Source organism: Aptenodytes patagonicus, chromosome 5 (genome assembly GCF_965638725.1).
Source record: "Aptenodytes patagonicus chromosome 5, bAptPat1.pri.cur, whole genome shotgun sequence".
Lineage (NCBI taxonomy): Eukaryota > Metazoa > Chordata > Aves > Sphenisciformes > Spheniscidae > Aptenodytes > Aptenodytes patagonicus.
The window spans coordinates 4,188,465-4,206,640 of NC_134953.1; the positions used below are offsets into that span (position 1 = coordinate 4,188,465).

Consider the following 18,176-nt stretch of genomic DNA (forward strand, 5'->3'; position numbering starts at 1 on the left):
ATTAACAAATGCTGCTCTCATCCCGAATTACTCAGAAGCTCTGCGGAGGTCACACTAGTACCAAATGAGATGGTTCTAATCAGGGGTATAACGGCAAATACAGATTAGTTTATAATTAATGCAAAATTAAGTGGTCATCAGGGATGCTGATTTAAGCCTCTTGGAAGATAATAGAACACAATTTCAAACTCTTTCTTCTTTCTTTTCAGCATCTACTAAAGAAAGGTGTCCCTAACATGCATGGTAAGAAAGGTCAGAACTTAGGGCGCATCTGATAGTACCTTGCCGAGTTTAAAAGTTTCAAGTAACATGACTTAATAAAAGCTCATTTTCTATTTCCAGGTCTTGTTCCTGCCCTGCGGACTTCTGTCCAGTCCGAGAAGATGAGCCTGCCCCCACGCAATGCCTTGCCAGAGCTCACAGATTTCAGCACCGCTATTCTGCTCCTCTGAGCAACGGTTCGGGACAGGACAGTTTACTGGGTAAGCCCAGACTAATAGAGCTGTACTTTCACTTACACAGCTGCAGTTCCAGGGCAGCTCCACCAGAGATGGCTTTTCATCACTGTAATACAGAGCAGAGTTTTGTTTTCGAGAAAGGAAGGGAAGCTAGCGGCTTCCCTTCTGCACAGGAGGTGTTTCAGCTGGGGAACCATTTTCCTTGAGATGGTTTACACCAGGGTAAACCTACAAGACAGGGAATGCTGGGAACAGGAGGAGTGAGACCAGACTGAAGCCTGAGAGCTTAAGGACCCAAGAGATGAGCTGACCGGGCGTTTACTTCAAGCAGATTCAAGACATGCAGCTCAGATTTGCTATTTACACCATCCTTGCTGGGGCCAAATACACCTTTCACCTACACAGCCTGGTAAAAAACTTAGTTATCTGATAACTTTGGACTGTATGGAACTGAGCATACAATATGAAAGTTCTCCCATTCTGCTTTCATGAACTCCCAGTGTTTTTAGCATAAGAATATTTTTGCACTTACCTGCAAACAGTTTTGCAGTTTGTATAGATGCCATTTGAATGAAGTGTAGTGCTCTCCGAACTCAAACATAAGGTTACAAGAAGCTTCATAAATTTCTAACAACCGTATTGGAGATTTGCTGGGCAATATCGTATAAAAATTAGTCTAAATTACATTTCAGAGCTGGACTCTTGAGAGAGTGACTGACATGGCAATTAGGAATAGTATTTCTAAAAAAATTCAGTTGAAAGAACACAACCGTTCACATCTGCAAAATACTACTCCAAATCTTTTTCAAATCAGCAGTTTAGTCATTGTAACCTACTGGCTGATGCACTGGGGGCATAATACGTCATTGCTCTTAGTCCAGCTCCAAATGAAACGCTCACAAGACATATCACAGGGTTTTTTGGGTACAATCGCAAAGTAGGCTTGCATAATCATTCCAAATAAACGCACTGGCGGCTGACTTACCACTGATCCCTAAACCTGGCAGCACAGCAGGATTGTATCTACTCTCTAGAATGTCTCTTTCTTGTCCTAAATTAGCCCAAATCTGTCTTTTAAATATTGCACCGTATCCTGCATTTTCATATAATAAATATTGATTAAAAACTCCCAGGCAAAATTTAAAAAGTTCTTGTTTTCATAGCTGCAGGACACCAATTAATGAAGAAAAGGAATGCAGTTCACTTGAGAACTGCAAAGATACATTGCCAGTAATGACAAGGAGAGCAGGACGCAGATCAGCAGATAAATTAGACTCTAGAAAATTCATACCCTTCACCACTCTCAGTAATTGCTTTTTTGCTGTACCTGTATAACCTGGTGCAGAGAAAAGAAATGTCATTACTTACAAAGGTAGACATGGAATTAGGCAATGAAAATAACAGCCATAAAACAGATGAGCTGGGCACCAAATGCTCCTCCGTACAGATATGTTCCTGTGTTCCGATGGGTCCACGTAACTTGCCAGTGTAGACACAGTCCTTCTCCCCGTAGAGGTACTTAGCTTACATGTCTTAAACTAAGCGGAAGCGGAACTGAAAATCTTCTACTCTTCCACGGTCAAAAACTTAAAGCCTGCATGAAAAATGTTTACATTTAGTAAACTTTTAGTTTTGGGCTTTGTTGTCATGGTATTCACCTATTCCTAGTTAATCCAGGCTGTAGTTCGCCTTTTTGTAGTTCACTTGAGGTGAAAGAAGCTCCCATCAAGAAAATCGTAAAAGCCTATGGTATCACTTCTCTCGCATTAAGGACCTATTCACATAAATAAGGCCTTTTGCTGTTTCTCTGCATGAGCTAAATTCCACTACAGTTCACCAGTAGGCTCTTGTGTTTAATTTAAGACAAAAATTTTCTGCTTTCTACTGCATTTAAATCTTGATCTATATCTCCTGTACTTCCAATGATGCCTATAGATTGCCAAAAAAGATCATCTTGTTCTCTTGTGATTGTTCTGCTGCACGCAAAGCAACCTGGCTGGGCGTTTTACTTTGCAGTTACAGCACTTTTCATTTTCCTATCACGTGGAAAAAACAGCACGAGAATAGCCCAAACTTCAAAAAAGAAATTATTTGCATGTCAGTAATCACTTGTGTGCAATGGACCTCTGTACCCACACGACAAATACCACTCTAGGCTCTAAGTGATCGTTACCAGTCAATTTTAGAACTAGAGTAAAAGCGCACTAGGTGCAAAGCCATCACTAAATACTGAAATTTAGTAAGCACTGTCCGTTATTTACATGATAAAAGAACGTATCAGAAGCAACACGTGGAGAGTAATCTCTCCAAGTTTACAGCTCAGCTCAAAGACAGAATATATAAAAATTTTTCGTTAGTTTCAAGATTATTAAAAAATGCTTCCCTCATGCTGCATTTACGAGGAACTCATAGGAAGGTATGACAACCAGCCTGCTGAGCATGCCATAACTTATTAGCCTTGTTACCGCTACGATAAGCACAATTCAATTAATAACGATTGAAAAACATTAAATCTGTATTTTATTAGGAGATTCAAAACTGAATGTCAAACAGAAAACAATTATAAATACACTCTGGTTCTGGTTACTCCAGGCCACCTTTATGGGAACAAGCTTGTATACCAACCACATAATTGAGAGCAAAAACTTTGGGTTTTCTTAGACTCATCAGCTCAAGAATTCACAAATAATTAAAGCACGTGAATTTGAACAATTAACGTCATTCCATTTTCCAGAGTCTTGTACTACTGCACAGTCTTCATTTTTTAGATTCTTTGGTTCTCCAGCATTCCAGTTTCTGTAAGTTACAGCCCCTCCATTCCGATACATGAACCTGCCTTCAGTCTGTTCGTCGGATATCCCCATATAAGCCTGCTTTGAAGGTCTTATTAAGTCTTCTAAAGCTGTATTCTCAGCCTCATTCCTAGGAGAGGCAAGTGCGCTTCCAGCTTTTGCACAAAGGGGTTTTCCATTGTCAAAAGTATGGTCTTTTCCAGTTGAGACAATTTTTTTTTTTTTTACCAATACTCTTCATGTTCTTTAAAATCAAAGCTAGAAACAAAAGTGAACGTAATTGTATTATACCAAAAATTTATCATGCTATAGTTATTTATCCATATCACAACTGCACTTCAGAAGTAGCTAATAGCAGCTATAAATAGACTATTTGTTGAAGCAGTAGGCAGAATCCGATAGAAGTCAAACAAAACAGACACCTGGAAATGCCAAGCCCACACTTCAAGAAAACTGGAATTTCACAAGAAACTGGATCACAAATCTTGTTCTAATGTTTTTCATTTCCAGTTCATATAGTATTACAGCTCTTGAATCAGGATCTGAAGGAATTCGCACTCAAATTGCAAGCGTGACAAAATAGCTTGCTAGGTTTCAATGCAAGAATCACAGATCAATTAAAATCATACAAAGGAACTGAGCTGCAATTATCATAGAATCATAGAATCATTAAGGTTGGAAAAGACCTCTAAGATCATCAAGTCCAACCGTCAACCCAACACCACCACGTCCACTAAACCATGTCCCTAAGCGCCTCATCTACACGACTTTTAAATACCTCCAGGGATGGGGACTCCACCACTTCCCTGGGCAGCCTGGTCCAATGTTTCACCACTCTTTCAGTAAAGAAGTTTTTCCTCACGTCCAATCTAAACCTCCCCTGGCGCAACTTGAGGCCATTTCCTCTCGTCCTATCGCTTGTTACTTGGGAGAAGAGACCGACCCCCCCCTCGCTACAACCTCCTTTCAGGTAGTTGTAGAGGGCGATGAGGTCTCCCCTCAGCCTCCTTTTCTCCAGGCTAAACAACCCCAGTTCCCTCAGCCGCTCCTCATCAGACTTGTGCTCCAGACCCCTCACCAGCCTCGTTGCCCTTCTCTGGACACGCTCCAGCACCTCGACGTCCTTCTTGTAGTGAGGGGCCCAAAACTGAACACAGTATTCGAGGTGCGGCCTCACCAGTGCCGAGTACAGGGGCACAATTAGGAGATCTTCTGTACCGATCAGCTTTATCGCAGAAACCAAAGCTGAGGGACTATAACGAAATTCAGGGTTTAAAGCAACAGAGCAGAAAGAGGAGACATAGGGACAGCTTTAGCGAGCCTGGGAAACAGTATTTCTCCAGAAAATACAAATTATCTTAGGAGAAGTAGTAATATATAGCTCACATGCTTGACAGGCTTTCACGAAAAGCCAATGGAAAGTGAAGCTCTCGTTCATTTAGCAGATAAAACTGCTAGCAGCACTTCTTTTGAAACACAGTTGCTGTCTTTAATGGGCAAGTTATTTTATCTTATTGTCTTTAACAGGTTTCTGGGACTAGCGTGAAGGGAGTCTACCACCTTATAACAATGATGATACAAAAACTGGGACATATGCATAGTTAAATCTTCCCCTGATGTTGTGGGGATGGTACCTGCACAATGCTCTTGCGCTACGCTCCTGTGCCAGGTAAAACCTCCACAACCGTTTCAGACACCCTTTTCTAGGGGGCTGATACATGAGCACAGGAGGACAAAAGGGAGATGGCTGAAGAGATTACTGCTACCCGCTGTTCAGCCTCTCCCTGCTCTTCAATTTCTTGCCCCAATTTCAGCTTAACTTTCAGGCTTTACACACAACTATGGCTTCAAAGTTGTGCTTTCTCCAGGGAAGACACCCCCTTGGAAGGATGGCCAGCGGAGCTATGTGACTTTATTCTGCTGCTGCTCGTGATGTGGTAAATTGCAGCCTGTGTCATTTCCTCCCAAGTTATTTTAAGAACAGTGATGGACCTTGTGCTTTTCCTAATGTGGCATTTGTACCAGGGCTAGTAGTGCACTGATGAGACGTTCTTTGAAAGTTTTCACACAGTATCTCGAGAAATTACTTGCAGCCAGGCCCAGGCAGGCAGCATCCCAATCCATGTCTGCTCATAGAAAGTTACCTAGAACTGAGGCAGTAAGAGAAACGTAATGCAATGCTTAAAGCACAAGCGCCCAGAGAACAGCAGCTGATCCCGCGGTCCATGTAACAAAGCCCCTGCCCTGGATGTTGGCAAAGTGATCCTTAAAGTTTGGCAGGTCAGTTCAGGAAGGACGTATTCAGTGAGACGGCATTTGATTAACGACTGTCTCTCATGAGCAACACAAGAGAAATTTGTAATAGTTGTTTCAACCTACTGGTTTCAGTCCCTTGTCCAGCACAAGCATGTCCATCATTTTACCGGGCCAAAAAGAAAACTAATCAATGATTGGACCTTACCTTTTCTGTATCTATTTAGTTCAGCCTCCAAAACCTGTACTTTTGTTTCCAAAGCAGTTACTTGTCTCTGCAGGTCATCGGTTACTACAACTAGGAGTTAAGGGTGTTATTTAGTAATTTATATTAAAACGACTACACAACAACTGTCTCTGAGGTGCTTAGCTCTCCTGTAACCCCATGCCATGTGAGCGCGCTGTTTGGTTTCCAGAGCAGAAACCACAGGCCACATTGCAGATTTGTTCCATGGGAGTTTGTCCCACTGGGAGAGCCTTATCCCTGACTGGGATGAATGCTTGGGTGGGCTTTGAATTTTCAGGGCTGCCAAAGTCATCTTCTATTCAGAGGGAAAAGCCCAGTTCTCAAAGGCAAAACACACACGTAAACATTTTTAACTGAGTTGAAGTTGAAATAAAACACACATGAACAGGCAAAGAATGAAAGAAAAAATGCTGTTTGTAACATGAGATAGAGGGTTCGTTATTTCACTCACAGACAACAATAAACCAGTGACTCAATCCAGACACTTTTTTCTCCCAGTTATGTTGGTCAACTCATCTCCTACGTGACCGACGGTTCATCTTTCTGCTACTCACACTCCTGAAATCACACCTTTCCTCAAATGATGTTATAAGAATACTGGACATTAACACAAATATTTTTTGGACAATATACTACTAAAAGTTGAAAACCAGATTATAGAAACATGAGAAATTTATTTCTTACTTCCACGTTCTCCTTTTTTTCCTTTCTCTCCTTGTGGTCCTAAAGCTCCTTTTATTCCCGGAGGTCCCGCTTTTCCAGGGAAACCCTGTAGACCTCTCAATCCTTCTCCTAGAGTTTGATTTAAAATAAAATTGTTTAAATGTCTTCTCCACTATGTTTTCTTAGTGCTTAGGGAGAGTACCAAACACTGACTCTTTTTTTTTTTTTTTACCCCATGAAAATAAAAAACATCTCAGGAAAATTGAATTGTTCCTGTGGAAAGCTTCATTTGCTAGGAAATGCATGACTTTCATGAAAAATTCTTTACTACACCTACTTATGGCACTGAAAATCCAATGAAATAAATGCTGTCTCATGTTATTGCAGAGGTACACATGCTCTAAACCCAGAAAGCCGATGTACTTCAGCTGTAATCCAATCACACATCACAGTATATGATCTAGAAAATGAGCTAAATCATAAGATTAAGGATACCTCTGAAGCAGTTTGTTGAAACAGATAGTGCTGGCTTTACTTATTTCAACCATGAAATCGCAGAGGGCATACTGAGGGTGTGTGGACCAGAAAATGTCTATACAGAATATCAATATCTGCCACTGAAATTTTGTGTCATAGTTCATATCAAGTGGTATGGCTAATGATGGGAGTTCGCTTGGAGGTTGAAAAGCAATTATCTAATTCCAAGATGTGTGGTATACACATGATAACACAGACAGGATACAGTAAGAAAGTATACGATTCCGTATGTACGTATTAAGTGTTTGGACAGAAACTACGATTTGGCAACGTGGGAGAGCAGATGACTTGGTTCTACCACATGACAGAAAGCACTTGCTGATCTATCTGCTGTTTGCAGCAGTGCATGAACAAAGTTGCCTAGCTGACAAATCATGCCTTGGGGGAATTCTGTTGCTGGGACTTAGTGAGTATGAAGCAATCGAGTTATGACCGTCAGATTAGTAGCCGACTCTAGCAGCGTGATTTCTGGTTTTGAGAGCTGGCCCCTGGAAAGAAAAAGCAATAATCATTTAGTGGGGTATGGTAGGAAACTCTGTAAGTGATTCAGAGTACAAATGGTAACAATCAGATTAAAATCTCATTACATCTCTGTTTTATGGGCTGCTGTGAAAATGTATTGTGGTTTTTTATTTATTAAAAGCCAAGTATCCAGAGTAGCGTTATAAATGCAGAAAGCATTTTCAGCTTCCTGAAATTGTGCGGGGCGTACAAAAGGTTAATGGGGCAGAAGAAAAGGAGAAAAGTAAAAAGGCAAAATGAAAGAATGAAGGAGGCGTGAAACAAGACTAAAGGGATGATAATGAGTGTCAAAAATACAATATTGCTAAATGGTCACAGCTCTGTACCTGGTTCTCCCCTTTCACCTTTGGGACCATCTCTTCCATCTCTGCCTGGTAAGCCATTGACTGCAGGAGCACTGCACTGACTTTACTGGGTAGGAATAAATTTTCTCTTCAGGTTTATCTGTGTTAACTGAACTTGTTACCATCAACAGTGAAAGCCAAAGTACCAAGGCATTGAAAGGCTGAAGAAGAGTCATCGCTAAGTTGACAGATCTGTGACAAATCAAGCAGAGTAATTGCATAAATTTCTCCATTTACATAATTTTAAAGGGTCGCCTAGGAAAGAGTTGCCTACGTTGCCTAGGAAATACACTCTCGTCTTCAGGCAAAAGACCAAGAACAAGGGATAGTGTCTGAACCGTTTCATCTAGCCTCTGATTGTATCTTTATGTATGGAAACCAGAAGAGAAACAACCAAGCTTGTAAGAATCTGAAAATCTCAAGGTGTAATGAAAATACCTAAAGTAGCAACAGTCATCAATCTCACCGTGCTGCAAATCCGTTTCAATGTTTTGTTCAGTATATGTCTAAATTTAAAGCATTTCTCTTCATGCCAAATGAGTCATACGGCATTCCAGTTTGGGATGAACCCTGAACTCTCCAGCTATTGTGTTTCCGCTGGGACTCTTCTTTCCACAGCTATCAAGATTGCTGTATGTCTAAGCTTAGAGCGATTAAGCTGTTTCTCTCGATAGCATCTCCACTACTAGCAAACACCCATAGCTTAAAGGACAAAAAGCTTAAATGCATTTAAGTAGTAACGATCTGATTGCCTCCCAATTCCTCCTTTCAGACCTTGTATATTAATGATACATTTCTTCCTCAGTATTACATCTCAGAGCCGAAGTCCTCTTGGATCCCAGCTCTGCAATACTTTGCTGCCCTCTCTGAGCGGTAACAGGCAGTAACATCAGAAGGTAAAGCTCTGCATGACGTTCTGACAAGCTGCACCGCAGTAATTGTCCTTGATTTTAATATGACGGTCAAATTTGAGGCAATCATGTCCCATGTATTCTGCGTTTAACTGGAAAAAACCAAAATGAAACTACCACAAACATGAACTGACAAACTTCTGTAGTAAATAAGCCACATACTAAAGTCAATTGGCCTTATTTTCTCCCAGTTCTACCGGTCAAAATGAAAAACAAGCCTAAGGAAGCACCGTTTGGTTGACAGATTGGGGTAAGGAGAGAAAATCAAATCCAGCCTGAATTTTGCTACTCACCTCAATTATTTCTCTTTATTTTAAGCTTCAGAAAAGATTACCCAGAGAGAGCAGCTTCCCCTGTCATGTTTCGTCTGATAAAGTACAATATGAAGCATAATCACTAGCCTATTACTGTGAGAACATTATCATTAGGATGAAAAGCAGAGTTTAAGGACCACCACTTTTCTATATACTTCTCTGTGCTTCCTCCATTAGGCTCACATCAAAATTTGGGGCAATGGCATACACCAAAATAAAATAAGGAAAGGTATTTAGCTAACTAGCATAACAAAACTTGAATCCTGGTTTATATTTCTTATCCAGCTTCAGGGACTCAAGCCAGTTCTTAACAGCCCTCCAAGGGTTTCCTTCTGCTGAATTTTTGTACTGTGTTAATTATCCAATACCAGGGAAGTTGACATTGCTGCTGCCTCCCATGAAGGCAGCAAGACAAAGCTCAAAATAATGGCACAAAAAAAGAAAACTTGAAAACAAAACATTAAGCTCTCAGAGAAGTCCACTCCCTACAGAGATTCAACCTCACACAAACCTTTGCTGGTTTTGCCTGCCAGGAGCTAGGATCTATTTACCTCCAAAGCTTTCCAAGTTGACCACCCCAATCCTTTATTCTAGGAGAGCCCAAGTGCCTGTTTACCTTTGGCAAATTGGTGGCAGGGTTTCCTAGCAATGAAATCACTTACCTAAGAGACTAATAATTTCCAACAATGGTTTAGATAAAAAAAGCAAAATGTTCCACATTTCTCACCAAAATGGAGTCAATCTTAGGGAGCTGAAATGGAAAAAACAAGTTTTGCAATCCATATTTGTATTTAGAGAAGATGGAGAATCCCACGTGGAGAATCACACTAAGCGTGGATGTAAAGACAGTCCTCAGGTCCTAAGGCTTACACAGTTGCAGACGTGCTCAGCAGAGATCAGAATTAGGCCCTGAAAGATGCCACGAAACTTTTGTTTTTAGGAGGTAGCTAGTTCTGGAGGTCCTATTTAAAGACATAGATCTCAGGTAATTCTTTTGTTCCTCCATAAAAAGTGCTTTAGTTGTTCCTCCATAAAAAGTTACCTGATTGACCCAATGCAGGTAACAGCAGGGAAGGGATCCTGGAAGAGGCAGCAGGGAGCCCTTGTTCCAGACCTAGTCTTGGAGGTGACAGCTCTGAGTCATTAGCCCGAAACCTGAGAGGAGCCTGACAGCACAGGACAGCCCCATTGAAGTCAAGTACTAGGGAAACTGCTCCTCAAAAGCAGATGTTACCTTTATGCAGAGGATACTCGGGGGCAGAATGCTGTTAAACTGCTAGATTACATCCTGCTAACAGTCCTCCTCATCAGCTTGCTGTGCTCCGGTAGGGCAGCCTACAAAAGTCCTTTCTAACCAGCAGGCCTGCACCTGCAAGGGTTGTATGGTCAAATACTTGTCACAGCAAAAGAGATCTTTACTTACCAACACCTTTACTTGATCAGTACCAGTGAAACTCTTATCGCACCATGGGCATCCCTGACAGCCAGCACAACAGAACGTAGCAGAGAAGAAATGGAACACCTGCTGGATTTTTACCATGAGGACGAGCCTGCCAAGAGAAAAAAAAAAAAAAATCCCCTACATTTCTACTGAAAGCCGTACTTTTGTGCTTTATTTTGGAAAGAGGTTGCTTACTGGCTTATCTCCGTCTTGCACAATCCTAACGATTGCCTACCTCAATCTTACCACCCCTATTTACAGGTACTGCATATGACATTCTGGGAGTGAGCCTGGCCTTGGACAGACATTGGCTGTGTTACAGTACAAATGAACAACCAAAAAAATCAGAACAACTGCAGGCACTGAAAGTTTTGACTGTAAGGTTTTTCCCCTTTATTCAGTCAATGGATTCATTTTTTAATAACCTCGGAGAGGGAAGGATATTCGAGGCTTGCTTGACTGCAGTGACTGCCTTTCCTGCAATGTATTCTGAATTATCCCTGGAAAAAACTTGGCCAACTCAAACATACCCATTTACGTTTAAAAATGGGATGTGGGATTTGGAAAAACAACACGGGGTGAAGGAATATCTCTTTAAACTTTTAAGTAAATCACTTACTAACCTGTCTTCCTATAATGCTAGTGATACAGTTAGTGATTAGAATAAACTTCTCAGTAGAGCTTGCACTGTCCAGCTGGCTATGGTACCATCGCGTGGACATGAAAAGTACAGTAGCAAGAATACTGTGAGGGATATTGCCACGGGTAGCTCTGCAAAATTAACAACAAAATATAACGCTGAGGAAGAGATGTCTCGGGCAATTCTGCCTGCAGAAAATTTCCTTACCCAGAGGAAGGTCTGTTAGACACCTCCAGCTGCAACAACCAATTCAAACTCTCCCTCCCTGCAGCAGTGGCAGGAGTGATTTTGTTCCCAAGATCCCATTTCTGGGGCTGTTCTCCGACGTGGTGGCATCAGATAGAGAGGATGTAGGCTGTCAGGCTGCCTTTGTATCTTTCCTGTTCAGGAGCTAGAATAAATTTAGTCTCAGTAAAAATAAAATGAAAACATCAGTTCAGAGCAGTGCTATTTGTCGGCCATGATTTGATAAAAACCTTGTAGAGCCAACATCGTTAAACAGAGATTTGGAATTAGACATCTATTTGTTTAAATGGGAAGCTGAAATGTCCACGCCGACCTTTGCTATTTTGGCCAAGAACCAAATGTGGTATCTGTATGCTGTCAACACATGGCACCCAGGGCTCATCCTGTAACCTTGTAACCCACAAAAATGTCTGGTTTGTTGAATGTCTGCTGAACTTCCCCGAAGGTTGCTTGCCTGCAAAAGCAGAAGTACGAAGCAGGTAGGATTCTCAGCAATTTCCCCACCCCTGGGTTCTCGCCAGGTCAGGACACCATCTTGCTGAAACATAGTTTATCACACAGTAGAAATTTTACTAAGCTGTGGCAAACCCAGCACGTTTATATGCAGTATCCAAACCTACAGGACTACTGTAAATACCTGCATCGAGTGACAAATAAAAATCATAAGGGCAGGTGGCTCGGTATTCACAAGTTACTAAATGTCTTTCTTCACTGGATTTGTAACTTCATTTTCTATCTCCTTATTTCTACACAGCCTTCCCTTCCTCCAGAATTACTTGGTTCTCCTGATTCCCAGTTTGAGTACCGAGTTCCTCACTATTTAGATCCTTGCATGAACCTCCTTTCTGCATATCATTCATCGGGGGGAACGGTCTTATGTCTGGCTGCTCTTTGATACATGGTGCAGCTCTCTGCAGTTTTCCTTGGAGAAGCAAGCAGCTCGGCACGTGAGAACACTTGGCTTTTGAAGTTTCAAACTTGCCTTCGGAGCCATCAGTTTTGAGTGTTCTTCACCAGCAGCGATATCATATGGGAATAAAAGAAGTGGGAACTATATCCAATTATTTTCATCGCAGCATAGCAGGGTGACAGCTTCTAGACACTTGCAAAAGAATATATGGCTAAAGCAGTGGATAGAAATGCACAGCTAGCTCATTGATTCACTTTAATGTCAGATCAACAGAGTGCTCTTATCCCCAAACCAGGAGTTTACAAAGTATTTCAAACTTTTCATTGAGACAACTTAGAGTCAGGATTAAAGACTTCTGAAGAACAAAACCCTAGGAATAACCTTGTTTCAGAAAAACCTCAGACCAGGCATTATGGAGCACCATTATTAATAGGTGCTCATACAGTGAGTTTAATTAGAGCTCTTAAAGAGATACAAAGTGGAAGCTGTCCCGCGCAGGATCTTTTTCTTCTGAATTAGGAGTGATTTATCCCTCGCCTGCGTAACCTACCATGCATCCGTACTTCTGCACAGTAAGAAGGATGGAGCAGAGCTGAAGCTCTTCATCTATTTCTTTTCACGTGTCAGCCTGCCACAGAGACTATGCAGATGAACAGTTGCTTCCCTGTTTTGGGCTAGTACCCTGAGTCAGCCCTCATTAATGACAAAAGTCCTTGGATGCCCTGTGTCCACTCTGTATATTAAGAGCAAGGTAAAAGTATCACCTGCTTGCGAGAGAGGAGGGAATTTATATAGCGGGACGCACTAGGAACGATGCCGTAGTAATAACACGGATAAGTAGGAATAGGAATAATACTGTAATTATTATTACAGAGTCTCACACCCTTCGTTCACAGTAGAAATTAGACAGCATAAGCTTCAGCACGTATAATGCCCTGAGTTCATGTCTATGTATCAAAATAAAGACCTAAACAAGCAGATCCCAGCAAGTTTCCAGTGGGCGTTAATGAGAGTCAGATATTCTTTAATTTATTTTTCTGTCCTGGGCCAGACAGCTGACAAACTAGGAACAAAGTGGAATTTTGTACCAGCTTCCCCTCCCTCAAACTTTAAATGACTGCATATTAGTCTGGACCTAAGCTTATAAACCAAAAACTACTCCTGTTTCTTATGAAAACCAGACTTTGCAGAGGGGCTGAGTCTGTACTTTGGAGCTTGCAAGACCGAGCACGCTATCTTTACAGAAGCTGTAAGAGAGTGAGACAGTTCTGAAGCAGACCAAACCAAAAAAATCCAAACAACCTGCTTAACTCAGAGGGAGTTCTGAGATTCAGACAAAGCTCACAACTCACACAGGATGCCTCGCTCGGGGTACTGACTATTAAGAACACACGTACCGAGTTTCTCCTCCTCTTTTGAAAATTTGGTGACTGAGCTTCCTGTCACCTGAGCTAAAAGAGGTCTGAGCTTTAAACGCAAAAGATTCAGAAAGAAGATAACATCAAGATGCTATTCTTACCGTCCCCAGTCAGCTGTTCTGCTTTACTTACGTTGTAAAAGTTTGACTATAAAGTCAAACAACTTCTGTCTTCACCTTCACAGAGATTTAAGGGAATTTACCTTATACATTTGTAACGTATCTGCGCATGGGTCATCCATCACTCAAGACTTTTATCCAGCCACCAGGCCACTTTTCACCCAGCTTTCTGTCTGACTTCTGCAAAGAATGCATTGCTTAGCGCAACTGGAAAACTAAGCACAGTGTAAAATCATGAAATATTTGCACCTTTATATTTGAGAGCAGCTACAATCTCATCCCAATATCAGAAGAATTAGGGAGGCTAGAGAGACAGGATTCCACGGGGGGGGGGGGGGGTTCTGCTCCAGCATACACACACACACAGAGATAAATTACAGTCCTTCATGATAAAACCACAGTTTACACCTTGATATTTACTCAAGTGAATCAAACAAAAAAATATGCTGAAGCTTACATGGATGTATGGTGCCGAACCATTCAGTGCTATATTGCTGCGTGCAAGAAGTGGTTAAATCTTGCCATCAAAAAGTAACAAAACAAAAATAAATGCCATTCATACAAAGTTCAGAGCACATAATTAACTATTGGGGTCTATAGACTAATGGGGAATTTCTGCCCTTCATTCATCTTGGAGGAACAGGAACCTTCTCGCTCTTTTCCTTTGCTTTTCTTTCATCTGTTGTAAATCATAGAATCATAGAATCATTGAGGTTGGAAAAGACCTCTAAGATCATCGAGTCCAACCGTCAACCCAACACCACCATGTCCACTAAACCATGTCCCTAAGCGCCTCATCTACACGTCTTTTAAATACTTCCAGGGATGGGGACTCCACCACTTCCCTGGGCAGCCTCTTCCAATGTTTCACCACTCTTTCAGTAAAGACATTTTTCCTCACGTCCAATCTAAACCTCCCCTGGCACAACTTGAGGCCATTTCCTCTCGTCCTATCGCTTGTTACTTGGGAGAAGAGACCAACACCCACCTCGCTACAACCTCCTTTCAGGTGGTTGTAGACAGCGATGAGGTCTCCCCTCAGCCTCCTTTTCTCCAGGCTAAACAGTCCCAGTTCCCTCAGCCGCTCCTCATCAGACTTGTTCTCCAGACCCCTCACCAGCCTCGTTGCCCTTCTCTGGACACGCTCCAGCACCTCCATGTCCTTCTTGTAGTGAGGGGCCCAAAACTGAACACAGTATTCGAGGTGTGGCCTCACCAGGGCCGAGTACAGGGGCACGATCACTTCCCTACTCCTGCTGGCCACACTATTTCTGATACAGGCCAGGATGCCATTGGCCTTCTTGGCCGCCTGGGCACACCGCCGGCTCACGTTCAGCCGGCTGTCGACGGAACGGGGTTATTTTCTGTTCAGACTGCTTCAAACACAGGCCTTTTCTTGATGCTTAAGGGCTCATAAAATACCTGATTGTATTGTCTGATTTCCAGCTTTTTACTCTAGCCGCAATAGAAGATGCAGCATGGCATCTTTTGCCAAAGTTGGATGAGTTGTTCACATCTGACAACTGATTAGTCAAGTAGAGACTTCTCGAGGATTTTCTTCACGTTGCAACAAAAAATTTGTGAAGCAAAGGCCTCCGCAAGCACGCAACAGCTGAGATTCACATACACTTGAAGTATCAGAAGCTGTAAACACATTGTGCTTCTCAATTTAAGTGCACACTGAGAAACATTTTGCGAAGATTGAGCAGATAAGAACCCCGACAAGAATCCCACATATATTTAGTAATACAGGGTAGAGTCTGTTCGCACTGGAAGTTCTTTAATATGCACAGCAGAGCTTGTGAAGCATGGTGTAGTTACTGAGATTACTGACTGGGATTGTGGGATCAATGAAGTCCCTACACTTTTGCATGATTTTTCTTACGTTTCAGCAGGATTTTGCCTTTCTGTTTCTTAACGTCAATGATTCTAGAAAAGATTCAAAGTCGTTAGTACGGTCTTCAGGACCTGCATTTGTACAGCTGATCCAGAAGTACTTCATATGGGAAACAACAGATGCTAACTAGGCAAGTGAAAGCACAGCCAATAATGAATAAAGTGGCCTGTAAGTGACCTCTGGTGGACAACAAGAACAGTGTTAAATTTGTTTGCTTTGTATTTCTCAGGAGAGTAGTTTATCCATTTAACTAACTTACGTCCATTCAGTTGAATATTATCTAATATTATACAATAATCAAAGACATTTTCCACTTGAACCAAAAGTATTTCATGCAAAAAATTGGAAACTAATGAAGCAACAGTAAAGTTTTGAATCATAAACTTTAAAAGCCTCTGTAACAAGAGGGATTCTTGACTGTTGCGTATATACCATTAACACTGTACCATTAACAAAGTGAAGCTAAGGCAATCTTTCAGGTGATATAAAACTCACAAGCAATTTCAAAGGGAACAGAGTGGTCCTTTGAGGGCATGTCAGTCGTCCCCAAAACCCCCAGCATTTCCCCGGTTGGGTGAGGTGGTGGAATCTGTTGCTTCCAGCACACGCAGGCTGTTGATCGCAGCCACTGTATTCAATCATAAGAACTTATATAGCTATGTACTACAACACAGAATATCCCCAAGGACCTTACCCTATTCCCAACTAAATATTGTTAAAGAGAATTGTAAGCTTGGGAATTCATTTTGATCTCATGGCTTGAAGAGGCTTCCAGCGCTGGGTTTTGGGGCCCGTGTTTGCAGAGTGCACCTACAGTCTGAGAGACCACGAACTTTGCACAGATCCATGTAGGACTGCAAACTCCCTTTTGGTAATTAGACTTGTTTTCCCTTCCTACCGTTTCCTAATTTCTACCTGGAGCTAAAACTCCAATAGCTTCTCGCATGGGTCTAACAATAGACACGGGAGATGGTTTGCTGTACAGAAATAACGCGCTGAAATTGTTCCCGAGGAAAACCAGCCTGTCTTGGCAACAGTTGTCCTGGCAACTAAGTCTCCTCGCAGAGGATGATGGCCACTGATCCGTGGAAACCGATCCGTGAGTCATTCTTCTCAGAGACCAGACGGGCTAGGGAATAGAGCTGCAGAGCCCCCACCGTTTGGCTTTCCCCCCTTGCTCGCATTGACGCGGAACTCCCACCAGCCAAAGAGGTTAACTGAAATTCTGCCTCTTGAACATAGATCCAGGATGTACTAATTACAAGGCATATTAACAGGCAGCATCCTTACAGACACCTTTTTTTTTTTTTTTTTTTTTTTAAGCTAGTCATCTTAAGGACTGGCTTAACTCTCCACCAGGAGAGGAAAATTGCACAGGAAAAATCACATCAGAATATAAGTCAACACAGCCGTGACAGTACTAAGCACAGCACAGATAAAAATGGCAGAGCACATTTCTGTCTAAGTAGCTTTACAGAAGACAGCTCTTTTGAAGAGCTGTGCAGCTTTTGATTTCGTATCTTATGTGGAGAGTGCCACAGGTGCTCACCCGGGCTAGCACTGCTCCAGGAAGGCTGTGCTGCGCTTGTGACCGCACAGCCCCAGACCTGAGCCGAAAAGAAGCCTGAGGTTCGTAACGAGGAGCTCAGATGGCGGTCTTTTGCCTTGGACAGTGTTCCCGTGTTCAGCTCGCCCTTATTGCCTGCTTGCCTTGATTGCTTTTTCCGCTCAAGTGGCCTTACTGCAAGTTAATATCACCTTAGGACAAAGCACATAGTATATTAATTGCCTCTTCCCCTGTACAGCACATGCCTAGCATTCATTGATTGAAATGGACAGAAACACAAAAGTAAACATGCCTCCTCTTCGGCACCATTTGCACGCACACCAGGTGTAAGAGCACAACATATGAAGCCTCACTTCCCAGTCAAAGCCTGCTGTTCCCTCTTTCCCTTACGCTCCCACCTCTGAGAGGCCCCAGCACAGTTTGCCTCCACACCTCCTGGAAACGTCTGCAGTCTTCCACAAGGTGAGCCTCGCTTGGTCACAGCCACGGGGCTCTCACGCCAGGACAGGGGCTGCAGGGACGGCAGCTCTCCTTCCCGAGGAGGACGAGCAGCCCTTTGGCCGCAGAGCTGGTGGTGCCCATCCCGCCCGCAGACCCGTGCTGCCTTGAAATCCTGCCGCCCGGGCAAAGCAACGAAACAGAAACCAGCCATTTCATTTTCACGGGCTTGTTGTCCCCGAGCTGCCTCTCTCAAAGGACGTGTGTGACTGGAGGCTCTGGGGGACTGAATGACGAGCAAGGGGTTGAGTGGTGAGCAGAAACTGAAGCTACCACAATTTGAAACGGATCAGTTAGAAGAAACGAGAGAAGTACCTGAGTCCATCCCAGCCCAAAAGGGCCAGCGCGAGGGTGAGCAGGGCTGCACCGGGACATGCGGGTCCAGAAAGAGCAGCATTT

General features: G+C 42.6%; 1 protein-coding gene across 1 annotated transcript; it reads right to left on the reverse strand.

Annotated features, from left to right (window-relative positions):
• Positions 1 to 2,961: 2,961 nt before the first annotated feature.
• SFTPD (surfactant protein D) lies at positions 2,962 to 10,713 on the reverse strand. Its single transcript, XM_076338370.1, is given in 10 exon segments — positions 2,962 to 3,483; positions 5,626 to 5,641; positions 5,707 to 5,801; positions 6,435 to 6,542; positions 7,799 to 7,880; positions 7,882 to 8,008; positions 8,591 to 8,819; positions 9,704 to 9,792; positions 10,465 to 10,591; positions 10,678 to 10,713. Coding segments are annotated over 6 exon segments (771 nt in total). The 5' UTR covers positions 7,993 to 8,008; positions 8,591 to 8,819; positions 9,704 to 9,792; positions 10,465 to 10,591; positions 10,678 to 10,713; the 3' UTR covers positions 2,962 to 3,124.
• Positions 10,714 to 18,176: the final 7,463 nt, after the last annotated feature.